At 41.3% G+C, this 27,152-nt stretch overlaps 4 protein-coding genes across 12 annotated transcripts; 2 read left to right on the plus strand and 2 right to left on the minus strand.

Annotated features, from left to right (window-relative positions):
• The first annotated feature begins 470 nt into the window (after positions 1–470).
• Positions 471–4,756, plus strand: cbx1b (chromobox homolog 1b (HP1 beta homolog Drosophila)). Of its 6 annotated transcripts, none has more exons than XM_029527359.1 (6): positions 471–630; positions 1,593–1,674; positions 2,021–2,177; positions 2,381–2,534; positions 3,778–3,872; positions 3,959–4,753. In XM_029527359.1, exons 2-6 carry the CDS (start codon positions 1,620–1,622, stop codon positions 4,098–4,100), a joined length of 603 nt encoding a protein of 200 aa, XP_029383219.1. In that variant the 5' UTR covers positions 471–630; positions 1,593–1,619; the 3' UTR covers positions 4,101–4,753. The 6 variants fall into 6 exon arrangements, with proteins under 6 accessions (XP_029383219.1, XP_029383218.1, XP_029383217.1 ...); XM_029527358.1 differs by having other exon boundaries at positions 471–645; positions 3,959–4,751; XM_029527357.1 differs by having other exon boundaries at positions 1,973–2,177; positions 3,959–4,749.
• A 462-nt stretch (positions 4,757–5,218) lies between these two features.
• Positions 5,219–14,603, minus strand: nfe2l1b (nfe2 like bZIP transcription factor 1b). Of its 3 annotated transcripts, none has more exons than XM_029527351.1 (6): positions 14,424–14,603; positions 12,610–13,445; positions 11,354–11,575; positions 9,255–9,344; positions 8,995–9,159; positions 5,219–8,766 (listed from the first exon to the last, which is right to left on the minus strand). In XM_029527351.1, the coding sequence occupies exons 2-6, from the start codon at positions 13,165–13,167 to the stop codon at positions 7,387–7,389; spliced, it is 2,415 nt and encodes an 804-aa protein (XP_029383211.1). In that variant the 5' UTR covers positions 13,168–13,445; positions 14,424–14,603; the 3' UTR covers positions 5,219–7,386. The 3 variants fall into 3 exon arrangements, with proteins under 3 accessions (XP_029383211.1, XP_029383213.1, XP_029383212.1); XM_029527353.1 differs by lacking the exon at positions 14,424–14,603 and adding an exon at positions 13,804–14,020; XM_029527352.1 differs by lacking the exon at positions 14,424–14,603 and adding an exon at positions 13,554–14,020.
• An 844-nt stretch (positions 14,604–15,447) lies between these two features.
• cdk5rap3 (CDK5 regulatory subunit associated protein 3) lies at positions 15,448–20,287 on the minus strand. Of its 2 annotated transcripts, none has more exons than XM_029527849.1 (14): positions 20,148–20,287; positions 19,875–19,920; positions 19,390–19,521; positions 19,029–19,129; positions 18,800–18,848; positions 18,362–18,540; positions 18,095–18,228; positions 17,709–17,853; positions 17,369–17,476; positions 17,062–17,143; positions 16,880–16,968; positions 16,125–16,330; positions 15,836–16,007; positions 15,448–15,581 (listed from the first exon to the last, which is right to left on the minus strand). In XM_029527849.1, the coding sequence occupies exons 1-14, from the start codon at positions 20,151–20,153 to the stop codon at positions 15,516–15,518; spliced, it is 1,515 nt and encodes a 504-aa protein (XP_029383709.1). In that variant the 5' UTR covers positions 20,154–20,287; the 3' UTR covers positions 15,448–15,515. The 2 variants fall into 2 exon arrangements, with proteins under 2 accessions (XP_029383709.1, XP_029383708.1); XM_029527848.1 differs by having other exon boundaries at positions 18,092–18,228.
• A 1,272-nt stretch (positions 20,288–21,559) lies between these two features.
• On the plus strand, positions 21,560–26,243 carry prr15lb (proline rich 15 like b). The gene is made up of 2 exons (XM_029528069.1): positions 21,560–21,713; positions 25,194–26,243. The coding sequence occupies exon 2, from the start codon at positions 25,221–25,223 to the stop codon at positions 25,557–25,559; it is 339 nt and encodes a 112-aa protein (XP_029383929.1). The 5' UTR covers positions 21,560–21,713; positions 25,194–25,220; the 3' UTR covers positions 25,560–26,243.
• The last annotated feature ends 909 nt before the right edge of the window (positions 26,244–27,152 follow it).

Below are 27,152 nucleotides of genomic sequence, written 5' to 3' on the forward strand. Positions count from 1 at the left end.
CTGGCTGACTGATTGATGTCAACAACAGGGTTGAACAAATGATCCATCGCATGTCCAATCCCACTGTTACAACACAAAACGATGTGAATACGTCAGTCCTTTACAGGAACAACCTGCCAAAAGTATCACTATAAAAATACAGATCTAACGGGGAAAAAAGCAGCATGAGTCGTAACTGTGCAATAATACTAAAAATGAAAGCTGACAGAGGAGCAGTGTTTTATCTTCACGGGGATTTTCGGACTAAATCACTGTTCCTGCAGTCCGCTCCGTCGAGCCGCTCCTTGTTTTGCGCGCTCTCTGCAATCGCAGATCTATAAGTGACATCCGGGTCTCTGCGGCCGGCTGCGGTTACCACGGTGAGCACATCCACGTGCGTTGCGATCTGCGCAGCCGCAGACGCAGCGGACTCGGTTGTGTTGCAGTTGTGTGTTTTTTTTTTTTTTTTTTTTGCTGTGGTTCCAGACGGAGGGGCGGAAACAGCACATTTTCAACACAAACCGCGACGTTATCACCGAAAAAGCAGCGGGACGGAAGCCCGGCGTGTCGTTTTATTTCGGCCCCGGGGAGAACTTTATTTAAAAACACACAAAAAAAACAACCCAAAAAAAAAAAGACCTGTTAGAAATTGTAAGTCATTTTAAGGTGAGTTTAATTTTTGTCTCCCCTCCTCCCTCCAAAAAAAAAAAAAAAAATTAAAAATAAATAAATAACAAATATCGTGAGGGGGCTTCGTCGTTAGCTAGTTTAACACGTTTATCTGCAGCCGATCGTAGCAGCGTGTGAATCAGCAGACGGGTTTCTCGTTTAGCTTGTTATTTATCGGCCGCTTTGACCCGCAGACATCCCAGAATATGTTACATTAGCTGCTAACCAGAAAGCAACATGGAGGAGACGGCAGCTAGCTGCAAACTGAGCTCTCCCCCTTCGAGGCTTTGTCGCCTTCGCTGTGTTTTCCCAGCTAATGTTAGCAGCTGCGAAAGCCCCCCCCCGACTCTTAAGATGCATGTGTGTGTTTTACTGACACACAAATGGGTGTATTGTTAGCATTGTGTGATACACGAGCCGCCGCCAGGTGTTGCAAAGCTGTTGTTGATGCTGATTGGCGGTTACGTGCACGAGGGGCCCACCTTTGTGCAGATAGCGTTGTTTATGTTTGTGTTGAGATGTAGCATCGTGTTTTTATTTTGTTTTTGCACCACAGCTTAAAAAAAAAAAAAAAAAGAAAGAAAGAAAAAGAGACACGCTTCCTCTTCCTCCACATTAAGAGATGACGAGTTTGCACCATGTCATGAGGTACAGGGGTAACTTCAGGTGATGCAGATTGGGGCAGAAAAACGCAGTCCGATCTGTTTAAGCAAGCAGAAATAAACTTCTGACCAGTTTCACAGAAAAACAAACACGGTGGGGTGCATGTCTGCACGTGTAATGGGCAATAAAGTTTGAAAACACACCGTCTGCTGGGAATCTGCATTGCCTCACTGTCACCCCTGTATCTTAAAAATAAATCCCAGTCTCCAATGCTGTTCTCTCCTCTCTACCACATTGACTCCCGCTTGCTTCCATCATGCAACAATCTTGACGTTGACCAGGAACCTGCTGGTCCCCAGGTCTACCTGATGAGTATGAGCCTGACTACAGAACCCTCTAACGATGGTCCCACTGTTACAGAAGGTTTTATATATCATTATTTTCTAACATAAATGTCTCTGTATTACTTGTCCTTGTGCGGTCAGGTGTGTGTCAAAGAGTCAAGCAATGGGAAAGTAGTGTATGTCAACGAAAGTGGCTCTGTAAATGTTTGTCATCCATTTGAAAGTGAGCTCAACCAAAGTGTTTCCCATTCGTTTGTGAACCAGAGTAACAATGTGTCCCAAATGTGAGCTACTGAATCGTAGACACCTGCAGGCAGTAAGACTTCTCAGTTTCAATGCTCAGCAATTAAAAAAACCAAACAAATGGGTGTCTCCAGGGACGGTGACAAAGGATCTGCTCATCGCTCCTGTTTCTAACCCGTCAGAGAGCAAAATGACTTCAGCTGAGAAGAAGGACAAGAAGGCTGATGATGTTGCCGAGGAGGAGGAGGAGGAGGAGGAGTATGTGGTGGAAAAGGTCCTGAATCGGCGGGTGGTGAAAGGGAGGGTAGAGTACCTCCTCAAGTGGAAAGGCTTCTCTGAGTGAGTGCATGTGGGGAGTTTTGATAAATGTATTTATCACTTTAAATAAATTTGGTTGGCCGATGTGTCATCATCCAGATTATTTCCTCTAAATCAGAGATTGTATTAAAATAATGACAAAGGAGAGAATGAAAATATCACAGATGACCACATTCATGAATTTAACACATAAATACTGTATTTTTATGCACTGATATCTGCAGTGAAGACAACACGTGGGAGCCAGAAGATAACTTGGATTGTCCAGATTTGATTGCAGAATTTCTGCAGTCCCAAAAATCAGCACATGATGGAAAGAGAAAGGCGGCTGGAGAAGCAGAAGGAGATGACAGTAAATCAAAGAAGAAGAAAGACGATGTAAGTCTTGACTCTTGGTTTTGTTTTTGCTTTTCGAAACACTACCATGAAAATAATTTTGGCAGTTTACGCTGATGGTGTCACATTTAGTTATATAAAATCCTGTAAAATTAAGAATGTTAGTACAATATTTCTGAGAAGATCTGTTTTAATTTTGTTTTTAGATTTTACATCAACTCATGGAACCACGTACCATAAAGGTCCCGACACACTTAGTATGCAAACATTCAATATCTCATTAACCGCTTTAAAAGTTGTATTTGAACACACCTCAAAGAATCCCTACCTACTGCAGATGTGTATCAGTCTTAAAGCTTGATGCAGACATCACAGTGAACCCGATTAAAACAGAATTATCAGCATTAAGTGTAATTTCTTCTGTCGTCTAATGAAAAGTTAAAATAAAGAAATTCCTGATCAAAGCAACATGAAGTGTACAGAATGGTTCAAAAAGATGGAAAACACCAACCGGCTGGATTCTTCAGCAGCTCCTTCACTCTGGGATCATCAAATGTCAGGACTTCCCACAGTGTCACCAAATCCACAAGAGGGCCCAAGTGGACTGGCTTTGGGTCCAGACTGTACTAGACCTCAGTCAATGACACACAGTTAATGTCAACACAGACATCACAGACATCAACAGCAAGGTTTAAAAGGGCAACAATGTGACGTGTCTAAAAGCACTGAGAACATTATCTGGTCTTAACCTCTTAGATTTGATGGTTCTCTTTGTCTGATATATTTTCCAGATTTAGTTCAGTCATTTCGGGTTGTGAGAAATTATGATATAACGAGGTTTTTCTCACACTTTCATATTTTAATGACAGTCATTTGATGAATTAATGAAATGAGGAAAAAAAGTCAGCAGGTTAATTGGAAAAAAAAAAGCAGTAATGAGGCATTAAAAGACAATTAAAAAACAGATACTTAACTCATTGTGATCTAAAATGTGGCTGAATTACCATCTAATATCTGTTAATCTATTTACATTTATAAAAATGTCTGCAAATATTACGGGCTTTTAGATTCTGTCTCCGCTCAATCAAAAAGACAGGATTGTTCACACACTTTGCTTTTTGTTGCAGCGACAAACAAACATCCTCCAACGTTCAGTGGCAAAAGTTCAACATGTCTCGAATGTTTGGCATTTCTGCAGCAGCCTCCTTCTTACATTCAGACCTTGTTTATGCCAAAATGTTGCTCTGCCATTGATTGCCACTGTATTTTGTTCTCCGATCCTCAGACAGAGAAGCTAAGGGGCTTCGCTCGAGGTCTGGATCCGGAGAGGATCATCGGTGCCACAGACTCCACAGGAGAACTCATGTTCCTCATGAAATGGTTGGTTTGGGCTGTAACGTCACGGCCTCAGAGTTCTGGGTGAAGCCGGTGAGGTCAGTTAAACAGTTTCTTCTTCTCTTGTCCAGGAAAAACTCAGACGAGGCTGACCTGGTGCCGGCGAAAGAGGCCAACGTTAAGTGTCCGCAGGTGGTCATCTCCTTCTATGAAGAGAGACTCACTTGGCACTCGTATCCCACCGAGGACGAGAAAAAGGACGAAAAGAACTAATGCAGGGGGAAGAAAAGAAAACTGTAGTTTTGAAATTCATTCTATCTTCAACAAGGGGGTTGAAGGGGCGGGGCCACGGCGGGGGGAGGGGGCGAGACAAGCAAGACGCCATTGGACTCATTTGTCTTTTGGTGTAGTACGGCATCGTTTGATTCCACTTTTACCTGGGTATTATCTAAATGTATATATGCTTCAGATTTGCTTGACTGTCCGTTTGAAATGTAAAAACAGTGTTAATTTGCAGTATCCACTCCTGTTCCAAGAGTCACCTGTTTCCAACATTCGTATCAGTGAGGTGATGTTTTTATTTCATCCACGTGTTGTTTCCTTTAACTTTGATCGTCGGTGCTTTTGATGGCAAAAGAGAATTTCAGCCGTTTCCATTGGCCTCGTTTGGTGTATGATCATGAACCTTCTCAGTGATTTGGTCACTGCTAATGTTTGTAGTGTTTTTCATGATCATGTCTTGCTTGTCAGTTTTGGAAAATAAACCAATTTTTGTTACTGTGCTGTTTCATGCTAGTGTCACTTCACAATTACTAGCAAGGCTGCAACGGAAGTAACGCTTGAGATTTTTAATAACTTTATTGTTGGAGCTGACTAGTTTGGACAAAACCCTGACGTTGGGTTTTTAAAAGGCTGACTCCATTCAGCGTTTAGTTCTCTCTGAATTTCCCTCAACACAAGATGCAAAATGTGAGAACCAGAAAACAACACATTAGTTATTTCTTGCTTGAGAAATTACTGAATTAATTTTCAGTCAATTCCTTCCTGAATGGCCTTAACAAAAAAAAAAAAAAAGCAGAGCCAACAGTTAAAGCCCCCCCAAAATGTATTTTTGAGCCATAATTACAACCAAGAGAAGACTAAGAATCTAAAGGATCAGGATCTTAAACCAGAAAGACAAAAATCCACCGCGACAAGAAGACGGGCACGTCCATCAGTGATGGATGACCGACAGTCCCGCTGTTACCAATGATTCAATGCGCTGAGGCTTTTTTCCAAAAAGGTGTACTTTACTGAATCCCACAAAATCTGTAACAGTGACCAACATTAAACTACAAAGCCCCCGACGCACAATACCACAAAAAAAAGTCACCACAACCAGAACACAAGAGTCACAGGTGAAAATAAAAACACTTTATTAATCAATAAAAACAATTCTTGATTGCCAGCAAATATCTCAAAACAGGGAACTACATCCAAACTCAAAAGCAGAGGGTGAGACTGTTATGGAGACATTTGACAAACTTCAGAAATCATGACAAACACAAAACATGAAAATATTTACATAACAAGACAGATGGAAAAAAGAAAAAAGTGCACTAAGTAGTAGCTGTACTAAATAGTTGGTGTTGCACCGGGTTACACTGAAGTGAATGTTAACCAGAATTTCATGCCTGAATATCACATGTAATGAGGACGCGTCTCCTTCAAAAAGTTTTTTTGGACATCATAATGTTGCGAGTTCTGTTCAGCCTCATGTAAATATTCTAGCCTAACTGCTATCTCAGCTGCAACAACTGACCTATTTTTATTTATTTTTTATGTATTTATTTATCTTTTTTTTTGTTTTATTTTTTACAGAAGGTGATGTAACACATGTACTGACAAACTTCATTCAAATAGACAAGTAATAGCACTTCTACTTTGAGAGCAGTTTTTCTTCTGTTCTCAAAAACCTTTTCAAAGTGAAGATAATGAGATTGTGAAATAAAGGCATTTAAACCAAAGCGGCCACAACGCACGCTGTCAGTTCATCCAAAGAACAACTTGGCTCACTTTGTCAACAACGCAAAAAGTTAAAAACAAGGACTCATAATAATTTAAGCCAAACAACTCGGCCTTACAGCAGTTAAAAAAAAAAAAACAAAACAAAATAAACCAACACTTCGCTTCAAGTGGCTTTTGTTTGGGCAACGTTGGCAAATAAAAGAGATCATCGCTTCACCACGGCGACGACTAAGCCTATTTCAAGTCGATGCCTGAAACGGCGCCTCCGAGAGAAAAAAGGAAACCAACAGATGATCCGGAGCGTTTGCTCTGCGGCGATCGTACGGTCCCTCCCTCTGGAGCTCCCGGCTCAGCCCAACTTCCATTAACTTCTCTTGTCATTACAGGTCTTCGAATCAACAAAGAGGGTGTGGACTTTTGATGTGAAGCTGGCGTGGCTAGACCTATAACCTTGCTTATACTACAGATTATGAACAGTTAATAAGAGCCTCCCCTTAACGCAGCTCTCGTATTTAAACCTGCAGCAAAGGAATAGCGACAGACATGGCAAAATGCATATAGCCAAGCCGTTTAAAGACAAATTACAGTGCTATGTATAATTCATGAGGGAGCAGATACATTTTGCAATGCAGCGTGCCTCCTCCCTTATTAAAAAAAAAAAAAAAAAAAAAAAAAAAAGAAAAACATCCATCTCCTCCTCTTTCAGGACTTCCCCTTCAAGCCTGTCTCAGCAGCGACCAACCCGAAAACACTCAGCAGCCTCTGACTCACCCTCCTCTCAACATCCTCCCTCCACCTGTCTTCTGAACTCGGATGCCACCCACAAACCAACTCAAAAACTGGAATTTGTGACACACACCTACAGGATCAGAGTGCAGCATTTGAGCATTTCAGATGTATTTGGATCGAGTGAGGTGCGCCATTCAACCTTTGGTTAGTGTCGGTGTTAATGGCATCCTAAAATGATGGACTTCCTTTAAGCCTTTGGTATCTAAACTCCCACACCCATCCACGCCTTTGCTTGCCTGAAGATATGCAACTTAAAAGCTTCAGTGACTGACAATCACTCAAAGTCTCCAGGGTAGGATGTGTCTGATAGTCCTTTAAAACCTTCAGTGCATAGGTATTCCACCCGTCCACGTCCGCAGTGTTCGTTCCCTCCCACGTTCCTCAGTGCCAGTCCTGTCTCCACCCCTACAAATCTCCATCCTCAGTGGTTTTGGTGCAAAAGGAAAGAGCAGCTAAAAATCTAATAGCTCGTTTTACGTCCTTTTATATCCCTCTTCTCCCCCGCTGACTGTTTCCCCCCCGTTTAAATAATGAAATATCAGTGCTCGAACCAAGAGCGACTTCTGCTTCGAAGTTTTTCCAGGAAAAAACATGTAGGAACAGAATGAAAAGGGAGAAACTAATGCAGGAAGAGTAGTCAACAATGCCATTTTTCTACTCACCAGAATCTTCTTAAAGGAAAAAAGGACATTTCTCTTGCATCTGCAGAAATCTTTCTTATTGATTTAGCAAAGTGACAGAATAAACAGCAGTTTGTCCGCCCTCACTTCTTTTTGTCTTTCTGTTTTTTCTCGGGTTTCCGGTTCTGCTCGGCAGTCGTCACGCCACGGGGCATGATCAGCACGCTGCCGTCGGCGCTGTACTGGAGCGAGTACTCGCTGGGGGGGTAGGGCCGGCCCTCCTCGTCCCGTAGCTGAGTGAACACTTCCTGGTAGAGACTCTGCATCTTCTGCTTCATCTGCCGGATGGAGCGGATGAACTCCATCTTCTCCTTCAGCAGCCGGGCCTTGTCGCGCCTCAGGTCTTGGACGCCCTGCTCCAGGTTGATGATGGTGTCAAGCTTGCGCTTGCGGCAGTTCTGCGCCGCCATCTTGTTCTTGCCACGCCTGCGGATGTCACGGATGAGGGCGAGTTGGGCTTCGCTCAGGTGGTGCTTGGCTAGGAGCTCGTTGAACTCCTCGACGGGCAGGTTGATGATCTTGTCGTTGGAGAAGGGGATCTTCATGGCCCGGGCTCGGCGCTCGTCGCGACTGGAGTGCTTGTCGAGCAAGTCCTGAGCGGGCTGGAGCTTCGAGCTCTGTTTGTCACGGACAGTTTTCTTCACGGGTGAGATAGGCAGCTCCGGGTGCTCTGTGAACGTGGAGGAGAGCGGTAGGTTGTAGGTGTGATTGTGGCCGATGCTGTCCAGCTGAGGGAGGCTGTGGAACTGGGAGGGGTCCTGATAGCTCAAACGGCAGAGCTTACTGTATCCGGGCTGATAGCCCCCAACAGCGCCTTCCTCCGGCTCCACAGTGGCCACCTCGGAGTCAGTGCTGTAGCCCACAGCTCCCTCCTCTGAGAAGGTGGCGGATGTTGAGGAGGAAGAAGCCGCAGAGGAGCAGGATGTCTCGGAGCTGCTCGGCGAGGCCGGGCTGTGGCTGGAGTCCAGGGAAAGACCAGAGTCTGAGTCAAGCTCATCTTCCAGCTGGGAAGCTTGAGCCTGGCTGAAGCCCTCCTCCATGGCGAGGTCCAGCAGGCTGATCTCATCCAGCATGGACTCCTCCAGCAGCGTACTGAACGGATCAGGCAGGATGGGCGTGGATGTGATGTTGCTGCTGGAGCTGTTAATGTGAGGCGGGAGGAAGATCCCTGTCAGGTTAGTGGCTCCAAACGTGGAGTTGATGTTGCTGGAGTTGCTGGAGGAAAGTCTGAGCATGGTGGTTCTTGGCGTGATGCTAACAGAGTCCAACTGAGGGCTGAAAATCTGGGGGAAGTCTTGGCTACAGCTGGGGAGGGTCGCCTGGTGAAGGCTGACATCCTGGTTTATTGGTGTTGAGCGAGCAGAAAGTCCAAAGTTTCCCGCCGTGTTTGACTCAGTCGTCCCATTTGTGCCACCAGCAGTGCCGGAGTCAGCTGGGAGCGAAGTGCTGTTCACTTCCATCGCCTTCAAACAGGAAGATTATATTTAGGGAATTCATATATTCCTCAGATTAGAAAGCACAAGCTTATGAGAAAAATCTGCATTTTGGTTTAATTAATTTTTTATACTTCAAAAATAACTTTCACTGCTTTCACTTTTGTTTTGGATCCAATTTTTCTCCAAAGAAAAACAAATGAGGACAAAGAACATGTGAACAGCTGAAGCTGCTGAATTGGAAAAGAAGGGACGTACTTGTAGCTCCATGATGGCCATGATGTCCTGCCACTGCTGCTCCAGGTCTAACTCTGCTCTAGGCTCTGCTGCAGGCAGCTGTGGTGCCAGAGGGAGGCCCTGAGATGTAGAGGGAACTTCTTCATTGGAAACTGGTATTTCTGGGGCAACAACCGGGGCTGGAAACTGATTAAAACAATCCACCAGTTAATGAAAACACTCCAAACAGCTCCTTTTACAAGCTCAGATTCCATGTGAAACAACAAACGTTATGTTTTTACCTCAGATTCTTCCCCAAAAGGGAAAGTGGCCTCCAACAGCCGCAAACATTCTTGTAGAGACAGAGACGTCTGTGAGCCCAGACCTGGGAGCTGGGACAACGTCACACAAGTGGATTATTTGTTTTATAAGAAATACAGATTTTAGTCTGCTCTCACATCTGTTTATTACACACATCATTGCATCTTTATTGATGTCTGCTTCTTAAAAACCATCATGATGAAATCAGACAGACTGATAGGTAACACTTAGACAAAATGAGCACAGAATAGAAATAAAGTCGGCACCATTCCCTTTAGCAGCTCATATTAAGCAGCTTCATGAAAGAAGCTTTAAAAACTGATAAAGTATTAAGTAAAATATTTCAAACACTTACCAGGAACAAAATTAGCAGTTTCTACATAAACTGATAGGTTATCTTCAACCCAACTGAGGTTTTATTCAAGTTGTATATAAGTTTGCTCCAACTAGGATAATGCTGCACTTAAGTGTTTTACAGTTGGCCGTGGATGTATGTACCTTCTCTGATGTAAAAAAAAATAATAATAATAATTAAAAAAAGGCTGACGAGGACATTTCTGATTCTGAGCAATTTAAGTCAGGAGTGCAGCTGGTCTTTGTAAATCTTAATAGTGCCAAAGATAGGGGCTATTTGTAGCATAGCATTATGGGAAAATAAATTCTTTACAAGATAACAGCTACGATACGTGGAGTGCAAGTTCAAACTCAGTCTCCATTTTGATTTATCAGGAGAAATCCCACTACTCTCCTGGTGCACATTGTTCCAACAGTTGTAAAATGATCTTGTGTAAATATAGGCTCGGCTATAGGAGTTATTTTGGGCGCCCCTGGTTCCATATTTCTTTTACATTAGATGCCATTAAGTGATTCAGACTTCGGCAGCGTGATCAGCATAAAACTCTTCTGCTTGAATCATCAGCGCAAACATCGAACTACTGCCGTTGAAAATATCGGCTTATTTAGTTTAGTTTTTATAGGATAACATCAACTACAACTTCCAAGGTGCAGTTCTGCAACAAACAGCCAATGGTGGAGTTGCCTGACAAAACTAAAACACAATGTCAAGTTTAAAGTAGTTCAGCTTTAAATTCGGAGTGAGTTTTTGTTATTAACTGTAACAAAGACAGTTGTGAATTCACCCGTATGATCGGCACGCTGACTCCATGGCAAAAGTGGTGAAGCCTTGTGAGTATTTTCATATTTAGACCTTTCCCTCCTGCTAAAATTTAGGTGATTTCTAGTGAACGAAAATGAAACAATTCGTTTTGTGATTCCATATTCAAATAAAAAAGTGAAACAAAAAAATGACTCTGTACAAGTTGTTTATGATCAGCAGATGGATTTAATGGAAGTTTAGCGTTTGAATTCACCATAATATCAGATATATTGACTGCTCACGTGTCCTGGCGAATTCTTATGAAGGGTAAAAGAATCTGTGTTAACCACACCGGTCAGCTCTGACAGTCTAGTTCCCAAATCTGCACTTTAGTGATTTATGTCTTCATTAAAGGCTAATTCACTGCAAGGCCCTTAACAGACACATGTTTATATCATCACAAAGGTTTCCTGCATTATTAATATGTTGTTCTGTTGGTAAATACTGTGGCCAAGTTATTTCTTAACTGCTGCGGTCAAGTCAGACCATTCTGACGTAATATTAGGAGAACATTCTAAAAACTTAACCAATACCACAAATACCACAGATAAGACAGATATCAGTGCGAGATGGGCTGGATGTGTCTGGATCTGATTTATATATTAGTGGTCTAAGGACTCTGAAAAGTTCCCCCGGATGTTATGGCCTAACATCCGCAGCTGTCAGGGCGGATGTTAAGGCAGTTATAAAACAGCTTGTTAAAAAGTGTTCCTGCTTCAAACTTTCAGTCTACACTGTCTTAGGCTATTGGTGAATATGTCTCCACATAAATGAAACCTCATTTCCAGCAGGCAAAATGATCTTTTATTACCACTGTGCAGCTCCCAGGTTTCCATTTTGTTCCTACGCAGCGTAAGGCAGTTAAATGTACCACCTCCCACTGGACAAAACACACTGATATGAAGATCCGTTAATTCTACAAACCTGTTCTGGGATACTCTCTCCAGTCTCCCCATCCACTGGCTGAGCACCTTGTAGATTCACTCCATTTCTCCAGCTCTCCTGTTCCTCGTTCCCGTCTTTGTTCTCCTGTGGGCTGGGCTTCTCCTCCTCACTCTCCTTCTGACGGTTGCTGTAGTTGAACACTTCTCTTCCTGCACCAAGGTCGATGTCCTGTCGCCATAGGATGTCAATCAAGTCAATGTCCTAGAAAAACACAATAGCAACCATTGAAAAATGGCCTTGTGCAGCGAGAAGTTACGTTAATGCCCAGAGTTTGTGAAGACATTCAATGTGTTGAAGCCAAAGCAGTACTGTAGAAAAATGAAGTCCAACATTTGGGCATTAAAGCTGAAAATATTTACTTATTTATGATGATAAGCCTGCACTTATATCGTTTATCTTTTATATGAGCAGTTTAGCTTTTATTCCTATGGAGGGGGTAATTTTAGAAGTAGAGAGGCAGATCATGTAACAGAAATATAGTCAGATGATTGAACCATGACATACACACTTTGGCATGGTGGTTATCATGTGATTAGATGAAAATCTAGATTGATCTCAGGACAACATACCACGGCATCAATAAGACCATTCTGTGCCAGTTTTCTTCAGTAACTTAGGTAAAAGGCAAATAGAAAAATAACCAGTGACACAAACAAACTATGCAATGTTGCTATAGTGTTAGGGTTAACCCTAACCCTAACACATAAAGAGGAAAACGTCTTGTAATTATTGTTTCAGGCCAGTAATTTCAGGGAGAATATATTTCTATGTGCTTTTTAAAGTTGCACCATTAATGGTCACATTTAATGTGACCAGAATCACAGCTGTAGTGAATGTGACTCAACTGGTTTGACTAAAAATATCTGACACTGATAGAAAGACCAGGGGTGTGGACCATGAGAGACACAAGACTGTGATGTTGCCGGGGCTAAGTTGGACTTTTTGCTTTTACATTTAACTTTTCTTTTAAGCAGCTGTAGACAAAATTGTAACTAAAATAATATGCAGCTGTCATCAGGAACCTTAACTAAGCAAAAACAGTCATTTCTCTGAATATATAATTGCTTTTCCTTTGTCTGTTAATCACAAAATTACGCCAGTCAAAAAATATACATATAATTGCCCATGTTCATATGTTAACACAAGAACATGATTGATTAATGCCACAGCTGTCATAAGGAATTGTTTGCTCACTTCCTTGTGACAGCTGCCCCCCCATCTGTCAGCTGCACTACCTCTTTGGTGAGGTCGTCGTTGCCATCCCTGCTCCCCTGCTCCTGGTTGCCCTCAAGGGCCACAGCACCCAGGCTGCTGTCCGCTGCGTTCAGGTTGTACGTGGATTCAGGTGCTCCACTTCCTCCCCTCATGGCCGGGGTAGCGTCAAGGTTGTCAACGTCCTCTAGGCCGGCCCCATTGTCCAGGGTGATGCTGGGACTGGACTGGCTGCTGGCGGACACCACAGTCTCAGAGTCGCGATGCACTAGCCAGGTGTTGAGCTCAGGACTCGGTACAGAGAGGCGATCCAGCTGGCGTACCTGGTTCAGCAGCCTTCGAGTGGTGAAGAAATGGTCGAGGTCCACACTCTTTGGATGGATGCCATAGCCGTCCAGCGTGTTGCGCAGGTTGTGAAACTGTGTCTGGGTGTAGGCTGAGCTAGGGCCCAGGATGATCTCTCTCAGTGGGGGCAGCTGATTGCTTAGATAGGTGTCAACGTCCACCCGCACCCCAATGAGACTCAGAAGGATGGTGAACTGAATCAGGCCCTCTGTGAAGTACTTTTTCAGGTAAAGCATTTCTTTACAAAGGAACAAAAGGTGAAAGTAAAAGATAAAAACAAAAATGGGGCCAACTACCTTGGATCACTACTTCTGTACTAGCACTAGAAGAAGGAGGTGGATACATGAGCATTAAAAGTGATGAAAGATGGTGAGGAGGTGGGGTGGGGGAGAGAGACAGGGTCTTCAACAGGATTCTTTAAGTTTAAAAGGTATTTAGCATCCAAGATGGGGTTTCCACTTCTGCAAGGGTCCGGTTTGTGCTCAGAGCTTTGTTCTTCATAAGGTTCCCATTCCTGACAAAAGAGGAAAGTAAGACATGACATTTTATTGCTCTGCTGCAAACTGTGCTACATCCACACTACAGTCAGCCTGCTCTCAGCCTGTAGACACACAGGTCTTACCTTCCTACATTGGCATTAGGCACACGTAAATAAAAACCTACAGAAACCAGGACCTGCTAGCCCGCTGCAGCCGCTCGAGAAGTGATGTCTGCTGGCACGGCGCAATGTCTTTCTCATTGTTGGCATGAAAATAAAATGAAACCAGCAGACACCACCCCACCCTCGACAGGACAACTACTTCTTGTGGGGGCTGCTGAAGGTGAATGAGGGAGTCGAGAAAGCTCGCTGCCGGGCTGGCTAGCACACGCACCAACGACGGCGTTAGGTGGCGGACGGGGTCCCTCCCTCCTCTCCGACGTTAGCTCCGAGGCTACATTATGTCGACAGGCGCCGGCCACGGCCATTACACGCTCACACCGGCCATGTTTGGCGGTAATGACACGTACGGTCGCCTCGGCTAGTCGGCTTCCATCTCTGTTTACCCTCCAAAGTGTGGCAGGTAACGTCTGCTGGCATTTATCTAGTGGCATCAAACAATCTCCCTGGCAACAAGTGGTGAGGAGCTGACTGACGGCTCATCCGGCCAATCGCGGCGCTCAGACGTAGTGACGACACATGACTCCAGCCGGCCCGGCCAGTGAGAATACACCGTGGGCGGGGCTTGGAGGAAACTCTGAATTACCATTGGAGGAAGGAAGCCTGCGCGGAGCTAGCTTCGCTAGCTAGTTCGCTGCTAACTACCGTAACAATTCCAACTACTTTGAAAAGTAACTTAAACAACACACTCTGCTCGGTCCGATCACCGGCACATAAATATTACCTGCCCAGCTACGGCTCCGCTAAACGTCAGCTAATGTTACGAATCAGTGCAGGTTATGTATCGGCTTGTAACGTATTAGTAAATTGAAAACCTCTTGATTTGATACTTACGCATGAACGGTGCATCCATGCCCAAAATCCCGCTATCAGCTAAGAGCGACAATAAAATCCAGGTTTTATTAAAAGTTCCCCACGGCTCCCCGATTTAGCCTTTCCTCACTGAATGGCCCACCATGACTTGCAAAATTGCTAGCTGGCCCGGCTAGCCTAGCAGCGCCGCTTGACACCAAAACACGCTTTTGCACTGAGCATGCGTAGAACATTCTAGTGGCAAGCTTTCATCAGCTTCCAACACGACTAACAATAAAAATAAACATAATAAATATAATATACATAATAAACACAGTCAATATAATAAAAAGTTTAAAGCAAAGTTTGTCTTATTCAGTGGCGGATAAGCGGTCTGCCCACTGAGTTTATGTTTTCCGAATAAAAATCACGTTTTAAAAAGTCAGCATTGGGAGAAGCACTCAGGTTTACTTTGGTATCAATAATAAAATAAAATGTTGCATTTAGCTTTAAAGTCCACATCTACAAAACGTCAAAACTGTAACTAAGCAGTTTTATTTGTGTATATTTCCTTCTCATGCACATTAATAAACATCATTATAAATGTACCAGTGCAAAAGAGCATGTGATGTACAAATATTAATAACAATGTAAAATCATGAAGCAGATACTTAGAATAAAAAGTGAATACAAAACAATGGTAACCTGACAATACATTAGCTCATTTATGTCACCACAATCTGATGAACACAGACACAATAAAAAACAAAACTCAAAAACGTCAGAAACATGACCATTGTCATTTCTTGAATTTTATTTATTTGAAAAGAAGCAGAAAAATCTTCACTTTAAATGTACAATGTAATGTAATTTACATGAGTAATACTCAATTAAAATGAAAATATGATAATTATAAGAAGTTACTGTAAGCTACAAATCAATTTTATGGCTATTTGTTTAGAAACCTGAGCCATTTTATTAATTTGTCCAAATAGTTGTTTAAAAAAATTTAAATGTGAAATCTCAGTCTAAATTCATATAACATAAAAAAAAAACACAGAAGACATTAAATTAAATACCACTTTTATTTCTCTTTGCAAGTCATGACAAAAAAAAATATTTTTTGAGTGTCCGTTATATGCTAACCCCCATCAGGTTGACAGGTCTGTTGTGGTATCTCTTTGAAATGTCAGCTTCAATCTGCAAAAACAAATCACAGATGACAGTTAGAAATAACTGCAGGAATACAAACTGTGTATAATAACTGTGTATATTAATTCTAAAATTTCAGCAAAATATTCAATCCTTTATATTAATATAAACTCTTATCTGCAGAGTTTTTTAACTGAACTCTTGGGGATGACAGAAGTGTTGCATAACCTCACTCTCTTTCTATTGAGCTGGGAAATCACCAACCCCGTGAGCATAAATAAAACGAAACAGTAACTTAATACCAGTTTCTGGAGTTCCCGGGTGCATCCTGCCAGCAGGTCGACACGAGGCTCCAGCCTTGACTGCTCCTCTAGGGCTTCCTGTCTTTTCTCCACCATTGATATACCTTTCAGCACCAGAATATCAGCCTGTTTCAACTTCCGTCTCAGCACGTCTGACACACGCTCGACATACCTGAACACATATTTTAGATGAACGATAATTACAATTATTGTCCACCTATCAACACCAGATTTCTGCATTATTAAGCATTTCGTCAAATTCTGCGAAGAGATTAAACGTATAGTGCACCGTGGCGAGGCCATGATCATAAAGAGGTGCTGCATCCGGAGAGTCGTGAGCCGGCCCAGAAGGTCCTGCACCACAGACAGCATCTCCCGGGTGTGCTTAGGGGTCTGTCTTTGGATGACAGAAGGAGCCAGCTGGAACTGGCTCATAGACACCACATCCCCCTCAGCTTGCATCTCACTTAGACGCTGGGTTAGAAACACTTCAAGCTGCACCGACATATGAAACCAGTGTCACTTCATTGTTATATATAAGCAAAAATCTAGATACTGACTCATTAAATGACCTAACAATAATTCATTCCCATTTATTTTGACTGTAACTTTCTTCAAACAAAATATGCAAACAAAATATTAAGTTGTCATCCTGAACATAAATTGATTACTTTGGCCACTTGGAGGCAAAGAGCTGTAAATGTTATGATAGTTATTAAGGAAAATTTGTTAGATTTAGACATAAAAAGAAAATGTAACATTCATTTTAAGACACATACAAAATAGGGCATGGCTTGTTATATTGCACAAGCAACAATTCTGATGACTGATTAATTTTTTTAAAAATCATTAATCAGGATAAAATAAAAAATGTACACTGAAGTATAATTTGAATGGCTTTCAGCATTCAGTGTCATCACTTCAATAGATCAGATTTTTGAGCAAAACCATGACAAGAGGGATATTGTCACAACTTTCTATTCGTAACCACATGAATGATTGAATGATTGACTCATTAATTAAAAAAATAGACAAACTTTTTACCTCCATTAGCTCGTCAATGAACTGGCAGCGTGACTGAGAGTTTTCCAGTATAGTCAAAGCATCGTCACCTCTTGCCACTCCCTCAGGACCTGCAAGATGACACACATTTTAACCACTAAGCATGTGGTTAAGCTTCATAGAAGACATACTGATGTTTTTATAAGCCATAAATAAATACTCACAGTCTGTGCCTGCATCTAAAACTTCAATTTCTATGGGAGCAGCTTCACTGTCACCCCAGTCGATACCACCTGCACTGGTGTCCTGTAGAGGTGGCAGACAGATGTTGGTTATTGTTAATTACATACAAGAGCACAGTGTGGATATAAAAGCAGAAACTGGAGGAACTTTTACTCAATGCTTGAATACTCAACTAGGTCTGAATGAAATCTGTTTTTGCAGAGACTGTTCTTTATTTATTTGAATACCTAGATACAAACATTGTAAAATATAAGGTTAATAAAGACGATGCAGGTTGAGAAGTAATACCTCAGCGTTCGGCTCCAGACTGATACCCCAGTCTATACCATCCTCAACTTTGATGGCATCATTAACACCCAGAGAGTCGGTTGTTTGGCCAAAGTCACCCCAGTCGATCTAAAGCGGGTTTTAAAACACAACAGCAACACAAAATCAGTGGAACTGAGATTTCGAGACATTGAAATCTGTTCATTTGAATTTCAGCCTTGGACTGTATAATAAAATGGATACAATAAGACTTCATAAGTGAACAAAGCTAAATCTGACTTGGATTATTCTTAGTTCAGCTCCAAGACGGAAAATTTCTGAAATATAACTGATTGATGAGTAAAGAGTCAATAAAACTAACTGCGTCCTCTGTGGTGGTATCGGGAGCTGCGTCTTCGACAACTGCCCTCTCGACAACTGTGGGGACTTTCCCTGTCCTCCACTCATAAAATGTTGTGTTGCCTTTTTTCTGGGCAAATGTCAGCATAGGAAGGACCGGATCAGACCTACAAGTGACAAAATGTGAGCTCATGACAAATCATGTGATATATACACTGAAGAATATATTTGTGTTTTTCGATATGTATGTATGTACCAGTCCAGCAACTAATACAATATTTTGAAACCTATTATGATCTTAAAAACATCTTGGTTTCATATAAGACCAAGTTTCACAGTGTGAGCCAGTAAAATTGAAGGAATAGAACTGTAGAGCCAGAGTGATGGTGCTGATGATGAACTCACCACTCACATACGAAGTTTGTGAAAGCAGAGTAAAGTTGAATTTGCTCCTCTAATTTTGCTGCATCCTTCCCGACTTCATTGAGAACCGCTGGCAAGTCTTTCACCAGAGCCTGAAGCTCACGAGGCACGTTTTCTCCCTGAAAGAGCAAAAAATTAGAGCAAAAGAATGATAAATGGCAGCACAAAGAGCAACAGCCTGGCCAATCAGCATGTCACAACCTGTCCTTTAATAAAAAGGTGACTGTTTCCAAAAGACGTGTTTGTACTTACTGTGATGCCATACTGTTTGCAGGCAGCATAATATTGTTCCCTCAGATGTGCAGCCGAGCTCTGGCAGTCTACCTCCCGTCTGCTCAGCTCCTGCTGCAGCTGCTGGGCTTTGGCCAGCTGCTTTCTCAGAGCCGGGCCTTCATAACTCACGTTGCGACTCAACAAGCTGGCCACCTCCGCTGGGCCAGAGAGACAGATACACAATTAGTCTGTCTGTTCTGTGCAGACATTAATATGTAGGCTGTATGTTATATCCCTTTATCTTTTCACAATGGTGCAAAAACAACTGTTACTGGACCCACATTCCCCTTGAATAGATTTGTGTTTTTGTGCCACACAATTTTACAGGTTCAAACTGTGTTGGCATATGTTGGCATACTAGAATGAATACACAAGGCAGAGGATTTCCCTTTCTGGATGTAACTTACTGTAACTTACCCAAATAGACATTATCTGCCTCATAAAGGGACACGATCTCCTGCCAGTCCTGTAGCAACAAAAACCTGAATTCAAATCCAAATCTTAGGATCTATTTAGCAGTTAAAAGAGCTGAAGCACGCGGTGCAAAGGATGTTTTCACACTACTTGGTTTGAGGCACTAATGATATACATCTGACAGACTGAGTGACATCCTGTAAGACAGACAATAGAAGGTTTCCTGACTCACCTTCATTCTCTGAGATGAATATCTGCCAAAAATGTTCTTAGACGAGGCCTCTGTTCCCTTCAGTATCTCCACTATCCTCAAGCAGTGAAAGTAGTGAATGTCTAATGATGGAAACAAAAAAAAAAAAGTCATTTAAAATGATTATTTTAGTCCAAACATTTTAAATAGAAAACTAACTTCCTTCCAAAAACTTTCAAGATAATATAATAATATTAACAAAACCCAAATGGGCAGAATTCTGGAAATTCTGGAAAACTGTGGTAATTTATGTTTCACAAAAATGGATGTTGAGCCCTGTAAACTGAGGTGTTAGCAGAGGAGGGGCACAGCGACGGTCTATAGGGGGATATAAAGGACCTACAGGAGCCAGAGAGAAGCTGCTTGATCTCCTCGTTCTCTGGCATGTCCTGGATGGCAGCGTTGATCTTCTCTCTGATGACTTTTACTGCACTTTGCCATTTCACATTACAGTGTCGTCGATCCACCAGCCAATCTGTGTGTTAGGAATATTTCATTAAAATGAACATCTGTTCTTTGTGACTTTACATAACACTGAATTCATTCTTTCTTTGAAAATAATGAGTTGGGATTTTTCCTTCAGGAAACTATTGCTACAAGCCAAACTATTTGTGTCGAAACTGAATATATTTCCTGAGTTTCATTTGTTTACAGTCAGAAGAGAATGTCTGAACAGTTTGCTATCTTTGGAGAAATTAACATTTGTATAAAAATACGTAGAAATGCATACTTGTGTTGTCTTTGTTACCATTAATAAAGTGCTATATGTTTAAAAAAAATTAAAAACAGAATAAATACAGTAAAAATGTTTTAGTTAGTGTTTCATACCCAGAAGTTTGCTGGTCTGGATATCGATGGGAAGATTTTGAATACTCTGCGAGAAAACAGTGAACAAACATCAGCGATGAATCATTAGTTGTTTTATTTTCCAACAGCTAAAGGAGCTTCACAAACAAAAACATAAAAAACTGAACAAACAAACAAAATTTTTTTATATTCACTCATTTCTGAACGTTTAACTTCGCTTTGCCTGTGACAGCAGGCTAACGCTAGCTAGCAGGCTACTTAAAACCGAGTCACGCAGCGATTATTTCCCCTCACCTCCATTTTCTTTTCTCTTTTTCGATAAAACTAAAGTTCTCCTCGGAGGTTTTTTACGGTGTCATCTTTAAATCATCCGATTTAAATTCAGTTTACTTCACGCTGTTTTCCCCATCCGGATCTCACTGTTTACGACACGTTACAAAGAGCAGAGCCAATAGGAAGGGGCGTTGGTACGTTCGGCGAAAGAACTGACCAATGGCGTGGCGCTATGCTGATGCCTGCAGCTGATTGGTGTTTGTGACTTGTTGCAGTTACTCGGTCCACCGGCAGAGGGGAGTGTTGTCGCGTAGAGGCCGGATTGTCTTCCGTTTAATTCTTGTAATTATAATTTTATTTCAGATTTGTATTTTATATTTATCGAAGTTTTCCTTTTTAATATTTGTAGTTTTACGCTGATTATTCACCCAGATTTTTTTTTTTTATTTTATCTTTATCAGCCTGATAAAGGTGTTCCGCATTATGGGTTTATTTTTGACTTTTATGTTGTGTTTTATTTTCAACAGTTATTTATTACCTGATATGAGCAGGGTGTGGTAAAATAAAGAGCTTCGTGTTGATTGAATGATTAAGGTCTTGTACTGAAAATGTTTCAGTACATTTTAATATTCAGTGTCAGCGTGGGTTAGTGTTAGAGCGGCCCTGTCACTTAAACACTATTAGTTTTAGAAACAATAGTTCCCATTTGTAGATGAGCTGCAGCTTATTTAAATTTTTTTTAATTCATGAATTTGGTTGGTAAAACCTAAAAAACTTTCAAGAAGCTTACATCTTTAGCATTTATACAGTTAATCAGTTAGTAACTCACTAGATGACAAAAAAATTCAATACTCTTTGAATAAAGGAACTTTCTTACTTTTGTTTTATTAAATCATCTGTGAACCTCTTTTACCACGAGGAATGATCGGACAGAAGTCCCTGTGTGAGCAGCAGCAGTGATCCACTTTTAGGTCATTTGACTGGTGACCAAACTTGCAAAGTAAGCGTACATTCACTGTCTGTGATTTTGCACAACCTGATGCAAAACGCCAGTGACACTCCCTTCATTGAGACGATCTCTCTCTTTGAAGCTCTCTCTCCAATTTAAAGAGATCACAAAGACTTTTGTAACAGAAACTTAAATACAAAGACAACTTGATACTGCAAATTCAACATTAAAAGAAGACCGGGCCTAACGTGGCACTGATAAAGGGATTTTATTTACACTTTGGAAAGCTGCTCACCTCTCAAGTTCACATTAACCCTGTTTTAAGCAACCTGGCTCGAAGGAAGGTCTCACTAAATCACATGGTTACAACAGTCACTTACTCACTCATGCACGCAGCTGGGCGGGCTTTAGGTGTGTGTGTGTGTGTGTGTGTGTTTGAGGAGGGTGTGCTGGAGCGGTGTACAGAAGGACAAGGTCAGGGAGTGAGAGGCAGAGAGGAAGAGATGCTGCACCTGTGCATGATCACCTGAGAAGAAGAAGAAAAATAAAACACACAGAGAGGAGTGAAAGAATTGGTCATCATGGCGACGCAGAATCACATCTGAGAGAATCTCTTCAGCCGGTTCGTCGTCAACAAGGTAAGAACTGCTCTGACATACATACAATTTTACATATTTAATAACACAACATGTCAGAATGCGACAAACACAGATCAACGAAGTCCAGGACTTATTTCTGTCATGGCCTCTGTGCAGCTGCCAATGGTAGAACTGACCCAACAGTCGAAGAGCTGATTACTGAAAGACTTAAACTGACAAAAATGAGTCCAAACTCTCAACTTGTGGGTTTTCAGACTGCTGGTCGGACCTTACAGGCTATTTAATGACATTATCGAGGCCAAAAGAAGGAGGTCGGTGTTTCAGTGTTTGATGTAAAGAAATATTAAAAAACTAAAACACAAGAAAAGTGCATCATGTGACCAAACCCATGCAACATTAGATGGTGCAGATGGATGTCTGAGGCCTGTATGAGTTGGTGGGTGACCAAGAGAATATTTCTTCCTTAATTAAATCATGAAAGTCACACAGTCGTGAATTTGATAGGATTTTTGTACTTAGACACAAAGTTTTAACGACAGTTTAGCTGTCATTATTACAGCTTGACAAGGTGTCCACTGAGAAAATTATTTATTTATTTATTTATTTTTAAGAATCACATAGATACATATTGGTATTATCACAAAGATAAGACAAAGAAGGGCCAAGGCCCCTTCATCAACTCATTCAGCTTTGTTGTCATGGGTCAACAGTGAAGCTGGCACAAAGGATGAAACCTGAGAATCTATTGAACCTTCAGCTCAATTATGAGGGCAGCTCAGTCGTCGGTGCCCTTGGAGCCTCCTCTCCCTCGTTCTCTCCCTCTCTGGCTCAGACATTATTGTGCCATTGAAACGACTGTGCAGCTGGTTAGTGGTTAGTGATTTCCGAACGTTGCCACAGCGTTCCCTCCCTACTCTGATCTCTGGAGCTTTGCCGGGCCAGCTCGCTCACATATGACAAAATACATGGTAACTTATTAAAGAGAACTATGGAGGGCCTCCTTTGTGTCAACAGGGCTTTTTGTCTCAAAGGTCACATCTAAGTCAAACATGGAAGACCAAGAGAAATATGTGTTCACATTGTACGCTGTGCTCTCGGACTTAACACGGTGTGAAAGTGCCGCTCGGTTACTTTGCTCTGCACAAACTGCTTGATGGAAGATCAACAAAACTATGCGAATGCTGCGTAAACATTTATCATGGAGATGCGCTCGCATTATACAAGAAGAAACGCTGTGCGCTTTGTTGAATTCAGCTAAATTAGCTTAAGATTTAGGGCTTGAATCCAAAAATGATTTTAAACTGAAGTAAATGCTGGTGTGAGTCAGCAGCTGCAGCCGCCGGGGAACCAATAAAAGGTCCTCTTGGTCAGCAGCACTATCTGTTGTCTGTACACAACTGGGTCACAAATAAACACAATTAGGCTTTCCTAGGGCAGAGGCGCTCTTACGTAACAGTTGTTCCTCTAAAACTTCTGTGATTGCAGTTTTAAACTTCTCAGCAATTTTTTGAAAAATGAAAAAACTAATTAAAAAGTCAATTGTCTGCTCAACTGCGTCAGTCCTGAACCTTTGCTCCGCTCGTTCATGCCAGCTGCCGTCTGACATCACACGGCTCAGATAAGAGCAAGATGAGTGTTTCTGCAAAGGGCATGGACTCTTTATTTGCATAGGTGCTTCATGATAAAAAATTACCACAGCAGAGCGGGTTTACTGCTTCCTGGTGGCCCTTGTAAACCTGGGATTGGAGGCTTTGAGAAGCTCATAAAATCATTTTATTACCAATATTAGTAGAGATGCTAAGTTTGAATCGAAAGCTAAACGTAGCTGAGTGACATGCATGTCTCTCTGATTAGGAGCTAAGTATGAAAATGCATTAAATAGAAACATTCAGGTCAAGGTGTTCAGTCCTTATGAGTATAATTCCAACAATATTTGTACTAACTATCTGTATTAATGTTGCATTGCAGTGAGAGTTGTATTTTGTGATAATTCAAATTAAACATGTTGATATTCAGATTTATATTCAAAGACTTTGTCAAGCAGCTGAGCAGGAGAAACCCAGGAAATGTGAAGGTTTACAGCTTTAATCAAACTGGTGATGGGCTGATAACGTGGTCTGAACTGGGCCTGTGGCTGCTGATTTTTCTATTCATTCATCTGCTGTTAAATCATTGTTCAGACTCATTACAGCATCCTAAAGTGTGAGATGGCCTCAGTAACGTGTTAAGATATGACAAAGAGTAACAGCCAATCTCACATATGTGAATTTGATATCGTCAAATTTTAAAAGCTAAATCAGCAAAATAGTAATTTAACAAAAAGACTAATTATGCAGCTAGTATTCACATTAACTAGCAGGCTGAGACAGATGCTTGGAAATAATTTGAAAGTGCTGAAAAATTAATAAAAAGATTTAATATCTATTGCTAGCTAAAAAAAAGTTGGTTTAAATTACAGCAAAGTCTGCAGTATCATTTTGATGAAGATGGTAAGATGTGTTGAAAGCTCCACTTAAAGAGCCTTTTTTTGTAGTTGAACTCAAAGTGAGGCCAAATAACTGCTTCAAGAAAAGATACAAACACAAAAATCTGGATCAAAATTTTCCCTGTCTTCAGTCCTGCACGGTCGATTGATGTTGTGACACATAAAAAGTTATCATCCCTCGCTGGGTCAATAATTGTTTGGTGAGGAAGTTATTTTAAGCACACGGTCTCGATGTGACTGAGGATCACACATGAAATCACATAAATGGGTCATCCAGTCGCCTTCACTTCACTGTTACATAACTTTGTGAGCTCCTGCAGCCACGTCAGGACAATCATATCAGATCACCTGGGAGGGAAAGAGGATCCTGTTCAGATGATCATTAATTTATCAGCCGAGAGCAGAGTGTCAGGTTTCCCCCCCCAACTCCGTTAGGTTACCTCCTCATCAAGGAGATCAACAGTTAGACATTAAAATTAAAGTTATTCTGGATTGTAGTTCCTTTTTTTAAGTTTTTAAGTTTTTTTTTTATCAAACAAGAGTCAGGAAACATTCATATGTTTAAATGTAAATGTATGTAATTCATATATTCAGTTTTATATGTGTATCTTTTACACTAAACTACAACGTTGAGGTGTTTTATTATTTCTGTCTGACGCGACTTTACAGTTTGTGGATGTTCTACTTTAACAGATCCAGACTTTTCATAGGAAACAGAAGAAGAAAACAATATAAATACACAAAACCATTTAATTCAATTAAACATTAAGAGTAATGTTTCAATAATCTAAAACTCTTTTTGTTCTGGTCTACTCCACGTGGCAACATGTTTTCATGTTCAGCAGTTAATTATGTTTAAAATGGCCTCATTGACTTAAATCACCTACATGCACAAAATCCTGCTGATAATACCAAATTCAGACATAGTCAACACGTTTTGGAGTAAAAACTGTCCCCAAATGTTGTCAGCTGAAGAGGAAACTTGTATTTGGTGTGTAAACTGACAGTTTTGGTTTTTGGTCTGTGCTCTTCAGGTCAGTCCTGCAGTCTCCGTTGGTGCCATGGCTGACCAAAGCTGGTGGAAACTGACCTTCTCCCGCAAGAAGAAATCCGAATCCAAGGTTCTGTACGAGATCCCAGCCGAGTATGGCATCAACACCGGGAACAAGGAGCACTCAGGGGGCAACAGTCCGCCCCCGGACCACATGGACAGCCAGTTCAACGCCAGACTGGAGAAGATCGTGGACAAATCAGCCACCAAGGGCCGCCACGTCAAGGTCTCCCACTCCGGTCGCTTCAAGGAGAAGAAGAAAGTCCGTGCCACTTTGGCTGAGAACCCAAATCTGTTTGCAGAGCACAACCTCAGTGACGAGAACCACAAAAAGAAGAGTGACAAATAACAACCCACACTCCTGGAAACAACAAACAACAACAACAGCAAACATATTTGATCGCAAAAGTGTCATATGTCAGCATCACACCCATGACAGCTCAACAAGAACACAACCATGTTGCAGCACATGTGCAGCGTGCAAAGTGGAGAAACACTTAGTGCACCACACCCAGCAGATACTGTAACCAGTGGACTCACACCTAAACAAACAGCCAGTATCAGCAGACGGCCATTTGGCGTTCACAGAGCTTAACAAAGAGCAGGAGACTTTTCCTCCCTTCTGATTTATCACAGGTTTTATTCTCATTGTTGTTTAAAAATGATCACTGACATAAAAAAGCAAAATGAAAAAAACAAAACAAGCTCATGCATCTCCTTCTCCACAATTAAAAAACAACATTGTTGTAGTTAAGGTTCTTATTTTTATTATTACAGATGTAGTGATTTTGGAATTAAACCTCTTTTTTATATCTTATTCAATCAATACACAAGTGAAGAAATGTCTTTGTAGTGTGTAACCAAAGCAAAGTAAATTTTTATGACGTTTTTATGACCAAAGCAAATAGAAACTTGATTTTAATGACTGCTGTTGATACTGCACACAGATGGCAAAAAAAAAAAAAAACTAAACTGTTTATATGTTTTATGAAATCTGTAGAAACATTGTGTTTTGTTTTTAATAAATGTTAAATAAAAAAGATGTGTTAATGTGAGTGTGGTGTGTTTGTGCAGGCAGGTGGACTCAGTTATCTCACAGCTGCTTGATGTTGCTGTCGTCCATCTTTGAAGCCAGTTTGTTATTTCAGCTGAGTGTTGGCATGATGATGGTAAGACATCTGAACCTTCGGTGCTTCCACTCTTCAACTTTCATCACGTCGACGCGCTCGCTGCAAGAAATATCTAAAAACTCCTTCCCGCTGTTAATGCATGAAAATGTTTCATGTTTTGAGCCGTTCATTTGTTGATCCAAATGCTGTACTGCTGACATCTGCTGGGCACAAAATTCACAGTCTTCATCGGTCTTCATGTTCCAAATTCAACTTTATTTCACTTAAATCAAGTTGGAAAACTAAATTTCCTTCATTGAACAATAAACAGCAATAATAAAAGATAGATCCACAACATTTGGCACAAAAACATTATAAGCTCTTTTAATCTCGTAATTAAAAGGCAGTTGGATCAACTGTCACAGACTGTTACAATCAACACACAGTTAATTACAGTTAACATTGAGGGCGACCTGTATGAGCAGAAAAAACTTAACTTTAGGGGTCAGATATTCTCCTTTGACTTCCCAGAAATTCAATAATATTCACAGGAAAGTTCCTGGAAATCACAATAACACCTGGTATCAATTAGAGGGAAAGTGAAGAGAGCGTTAGTTAAACCACAAATTATTTACTCATCATTTAAAGGATATTAAATGAGAGCTCAGCAGGTCTGAAGATGGTGCAAAATAAAATCCTCCTTGTGGAGTTAACAGAGATAAATGGAGAACTGTGATGCTTTTAGAAAAATGAGTTTCCTGGCCCGAAAGGTCGACTGTGACTGCTGAAAAACCGACATTACAGTCAATCATTACAGAACGAACCCAGGTGGA

This window comes from Echeneis naucrates, chromosome 19 (genome assembly GCF_900963305.1).
Source record: "Echeneis naucrates chromosome 19, fEcheNa1.1, whole genome shotgun sequence".
Lineage (NCBI taxonomy): Eukaryota > Metazoa > Chordata > Actinopteri > Carangiformes > Echeneidae > Echeneis > Echeneis naucrates.

Bases quoted from the DNA above. Each gene is read 5' to 3' on its own strand.
- cbx1b (XM_029527354.1), top strand. From the start codon at position 1,521: ATGCTGTTCTCTCCTCTCTACCACATTGACTCCCGCTTGCTTCCATCA. The intron at 2,178-2,380 runs GTGAGTGCATGT...TGATATCTGCAG, and splicing joins AAGTGGAAAGGCTTCTCTGA to TGAAGACAACACGTGGGAGC. The intron at 2,535-3,777 runs GTAAGTCTTGAC...TCCGATCCTCAG, and splicing joins CAAAGAAGAAGAAAGACGAT to ACAGAGAAGCTAAGGGGCTT.
- prr15lb (XM_029528069.1), top strand. From the start codon at position 25,221: ATGGCTGACCAAAGCTGGTGGAAACTGACCTTCTCCCGCAAGAAGAAA.
- nfe2l1b (XM_029527351.1), bottom strand. From the start codon at position 13,167: ATGCTTTACCTGAAAAAGTACTTCACAGAGGGCCTGATTCAGTTCACC. The intron at 11,576-12,609 runs GTAGTGCAGCTG...GTGTTTTTCTAG, and splicing joins ACGACGACCTCACCAAAGAG to GACATTGACTTGATTGACAT. The intron at 9,160-9,254 runs GTAAAAACATAA...TGTTTTAATCAG, and splicing joins CTTTTGGGGAAGAATCTGAG to TTTCCAGCCCCGGTTGTTGC.
- cdk5rap3 (XM_029527848.1), bottom strand. The intron at 19,522-19,874 runs GTATGAAACACT...CCTAACACACAG, and splicing joins CCAGACCAGCAAACTTCTGG to ATTGGCTGGTGGATCGACGA. The intron at 17,477-17,708 runs GTTAGTTTTATT...AACCCGCTTTAG, and splicing joins ATACCACCACAGAGGACGCA to ATCGACTGGGGTGACTTTGG.